This window comes from Lolium rigidum, chromosome 1 (assembly GCF_022539505.1).
Source record: "Lolium rigidum isolate FL_2022 chromosome 1, APGP_CSIRO_Lrig_0.1, whole genome shotgun sequence".
In the NCBI taxonomy this organism is placed as follows: Eukaryota; Viridiplantae; Streptophyta; class Magnoliopsida; order Poales; family Poaceae; genus Lolium; species Lolium rigidum.
Window position 1 is genome coordinate 289,772,366 of NC_061508.1, and position 4,288 is coordinate 289,776,653.

A 4,288-nucleotide genomic window follows, 5' to 3' on the forward strand; every position below is an offset into this window, starting at 1 on the left:
ACTTCCAATTAGAGCGAGCCACCTTATTTCAAACCATGATATTTCTGAAAACCATGGTATTGTCTGAATACTTTAAGAACACTTTGCCACCAAACGCACCTTGAAAGTATTTGGATGAGGTGTGTTTCATTCGATCACTCAGAATTTTGGTACCTCCTCTATCCCATAAAACTTTGTCTTAGGCTTTTTTTAAACTTAAATATACATGCATACTAAATAGTGTCTACATATATTTAAATTTAGATAAAACCAAGACAAATTTGATAGTATGAGGGGGTGCAAAACTTAATCGACCAACAGTTCTGAGCGGTAAGTACAGCACAGTATTAACGGTTGGCACAAGCCATTCACCTCAACTGCCACTGACACAAGTGCAGCGCCGGCCACACGAGAGGCGACACATACGCGAGGTGAGACGCATCTTGGGTCCGCGAAGCCTGGACGCCCGTGGTTGTGGTCACCGGCCGGGCCGCCGTGTGCGGCGCAGCTCCGCCGCTCGTTCTGTTTGGTTCAATCGGGCATGTGATCCCCGGTCAACCGCGAACCTACTGCCTTTAACAAGTTCATCCATCTCCCTTCATCTGTCGCCGCCGGAGACGGAGAGGGACACCGCCCAGCTCGGGAAGACACCGAGCTTTCAGAGCCATGAATCCATGGGTTAACACCTACCCCGGTTGCCTAAAACAGGAGAAGAGAAAAACGAAAATTCTGGCTGAAAATTTGAAGCCACGGGTAGGCCGTATCTGTGGCAAGAAAACAAAGGGACAGAAATCGACAGCAACGGCCGACCACAACGGCTGATCCGACGATATCCAAGCAGCAGTCCAATCCAGCACTGCATCTGCATGCCTGCACACAAATTTGGGAGATTTTTTCTATTTTCTTTTGGCTCGGAGCTGATCACACAAATCGGAGAAAGGGACGGAGGACTGAATCGAGCCACCAAACAGAAACAAGAAGTCGCAGAACAAGGGTGCAAAAGAGGGGAACAAAATAGTAAGTTCACTGGATCGGTAGGTAGGTAGAACAATGCATGCAAGAATCCATTTGTTGGATCGAATTCACCTAGTAGGTAGAAATGCAGATGTACAACAGGCGGCAGTACAAACAGCAGCTGACACGCACCACACGGATCGCTCGCGCGCACGGGATGCTCACTAATTACAAAAATCTCCCAATCAGCGGCGTGCCTAATAAGGAACAAGAAAGAACAGGCCAAGCTCCAGATTAATTTAGGCGGGGGGTTGTGATGATGCAAGGACTAAATAAACGGCGGGTTAATCGAAGCTCTCAGACGCTGAAGCTTCTTCAGGCTGGCGCTGGCTAGTAGGAGCAGGTGGTCCTGAGCATGGAGCGGCCGCGGAGCATGCCGCGGTACAGCGCCTCCCGGTTCGCCGGCATCGCGGCGGCGCCCCTGCACGACGGCTCGGGCGCTGGCGCCGGCGCCACATGCTCCGGCGCCGAGCGGGCGGGGCCATTGTCGACGACGTCGTCCGCGAAGCGCACCCGCTTCATGCTCCCGCGCCTCGCCTTCTCCCGCTTGCGCTTCTCTGCGAGCAGAAACAGGGGACGTTAAGAACCAAGAACCAAGAACGACTGGCATGGACGCCAACGGGGTTGTCTGTCACTCACCGGAGGAGGAGAGGCAGGGACGGAGGCGAGCGGGAGACGGGGACGCGTCGGAGGAGACGAGGTGGTGGTGGTCCGCCTGCTTGGCGCGGCAGAGGGAGAAGAGGACGAGGGTGCCGGAGAGCGCCATGGCGGTGGCAGCGAGCGCGAGGCCGGCGTGGGAGCCGCCCAGCGCCGCCGACGAGGAGGAGGACGACGACATGCCGACAGTGAACGCAGGCTCGGGTCCTGGCAGCTCCGGAGAGGGCGGCCGGCGGCTAGCTAGTCTAGAGAGGATGTGGAGACCAGAGACCCGACGACGGCGACTATCGTGGGCGGTAGAGCTGGGTTGTTGAGTCGGAGGGAGAGGGGAGGGGGACCGTGCGGTGGCTGTAGCCGCGCACGTTCCTCCGGCTATATTATAGCGGGCCGGGGCGGGGCTGCGACTGCGAGGCCGCTGGCGTCGAGTCGCGCTGGTCAAGTTTTTTAGGTTTATCGACTGGCAGAAGTTACCGGGAACCTGGAACCATTGGCGCTGCTTGTGCGGGGCGAAATGGTCATTGTGTAGCTCACGTCACGAGCCAGTATGATTTTCCGACAAAAAAATTAGTTGTACTTTGGCCAAGTAATGGATGATGCTCGTGATCATCGCCCTCTGATTTGCTTACGTAGCGTTTCACCAAGATTTGCTTCTGTAGAGAGGACCATGCAACACGAGAGCAGCAATTGTCCCATGTATGGGACGTCCGTGCACGGGGTTGTTATTTGGTTCGTACGGTTACTTGCTTTACGATTCGTGCTGCCAACGCGTGATTGGTTGCTGGCGAAGCTGATTCTCGCATCCATGGAGAAGAAAATCACCAATTTGGCTTGAAAAAGATTTCTAGCATTGCATGCTTTTTAATGCATCCTACAACTTAGTACATGAGAATGCACGATTGATTCAGTCGTTTCTGGTGAGCTAACCTCTTCTAGCGCTCATTGGAGAAATTTTACATCGAGCTCGTGCGAGGGAGAGATGGCGGGAGCTCGTGCGCGTCCGGAAAAATCTTGCCGCCTATCTACACTATTCCGCCTCACCTCTCGCACCACCATTTTTCCCATTCAAGGTCTCCATCCACGGAAGCTTCTTCACCGACCACCAGGTAAGCGACACCATCTTCTTCGACCGGTGGAGTTCCACCGCCGCAAGTCATCTCTCCCCCCTCTCGCCGTCATGTCATCATCCTCTTCCGATTGTCTGATAGTTTTGGTAGTTTAGATCTGTTAGCTTTGGTAGTTTAGATCTGTTAGTTTTGTGATCTAGTATGGGGAAGAGGTAGTTCGATGTTTTGTGCGTGTGTTTGTTGTGTCGTCTGATCTTTTTAGTTGTGTAGTACATGTATAAGCGCAATCGTTGCTACGAGGGTTGATTCTACAATGTGTAGTTCTTCTCCTTGTACCAGCTTTGCGCTTATACATGATAGCAGGCACCAAAGGGCAGCTACCAAGTTGCACAATCCAGCATTGTTCTTCTTCATAGATCTTGTTAGGATGTTAGAAGTTGCTTACTTATCATTGTTTTTGTACTATGGTGATTTCTATTGTAGGACAAGGAAAACTAGTTTGCTTTGTCAGCGAACTCTGTGTTGTCGACGGTGCCACTACGATATATGTCGGTGCCTGAAGGTACCGCCTTATTCGGAAGATGAACATCATAACATGGCCAGCTACTCTATCCACCTTTGTCCTGAAAAGGTTGTGTGAGTTCATCAAGAATGGGGCCTCAATGGATAAGGGATTGGGGCTAAAGGACTTAAAGCTCTTTCAGAGTTGTTCTCAAGTTCCGTGGACGTAAAGTTGCCCAACGCATATCTACAACCATTGGAATTGGAGAGCAAGGTGGGTTCATGTCCTCAAGCCCAAAAGGTTTGAGGGATGGAGGAGACAACATTTATCATGATGGAGGATGATATCTACTTTGGACACATAAAGGTTGGATCAATGTAGCATTTTCAACTCGTAAACTAGCACATGACCAACAACTAACTAACTTATTACCTGCATGATAACCTGAAGCATGCTAATTTCATCAACAAGCTCGTAGAGACAATGGTCAGAGGAAGATCATCTTCGTTGGTGAAAGTACGAGATGTCACATAGGCGTTTTGAAAACAATTAAGAATTTGACTTGTAAGAATGAGGAATTAAACTAACATTTATTTTACAGCACAAAACCTAAATAAGATAGGTTCAAATAAGTACACCAATAACAACTAGAGCTAAGAAAGATATACACAAGATATATGTAACATAAGTCATAAAAAGATATAAGTACTTCAATCACAATGGCTATCACAAGAAAAGTAAACACATATATAGAGATAACTGAGGCACACAGAGACGAATATGTATTACCGTGTTCCCTCACACGAAGTGAGGTACGTCATGTTGGAGAGATGTGGGCTACCACGAAGGTCTCCCGAACGCTAGGAAGACTCACCTTCTTCTCCAAGCCAATAGCACGAAAGGGAAGGTCTTTCTCTTATGTCTAGCTTTTCCTCCACTCCGAAGATGGACAGCTCCACAACCGTTTCACAAGCTCCACAAAATAGAAGCCCGGGTGTCTTCACAAATCTTCCATGAAGATGTCACTAGAGGATCAATCGCCAACTCAACTAGTAGGCCACCTCTCCAAGAG

General features: G+C 49.9%; 1 protein-coding gene across 1 annotated transcript; it reads right to left on the minus strand.

The window, feature by feature from the left end:
- Positions 1–1,034: 1,034 nt before the first annotated feature.
- Positions 1,035–1,869, minus strand: LOC124683894. Its single transcript, XM_047218322.1, has 2 exons — positions 1,633–1,869; positions 1,035–1,550 (listed from the first exon to the last, which is right to left on the minus strand). Exons 1-2 carry the CDS (start codon positions 1,829–1,831, stop codon positions 1,324–1,326), a joined length of 426 nt encoding a protein of 141 aa, XP_047074278.1. The 5' UTR covers positions 1,832–1,869; the 3' UTR covers positions 1,035–1,323.
- Between the last annotated feature and the right edge of the window lie 2,419 nt (positions 1,870–4,288).

Bases quoted from the DNA above. Each gene is read 5' to 3' on its own strand.
- LOC124683894 (XM_047218322.1), bottom strand. From the start codon at position 1,831: ATGTCGTCGTCCTCCTCCTCGTCGGCGGCGCTGGGCGGCTCCCACGCC. The intron at 1,551-1,632 runs GTGAGTGACAGA...TTCTGCTCGCAG, and splicing joins TCCCTGCCTCTCCTCCTCCG to AGAAGCGCAAGCGGGAGAAG.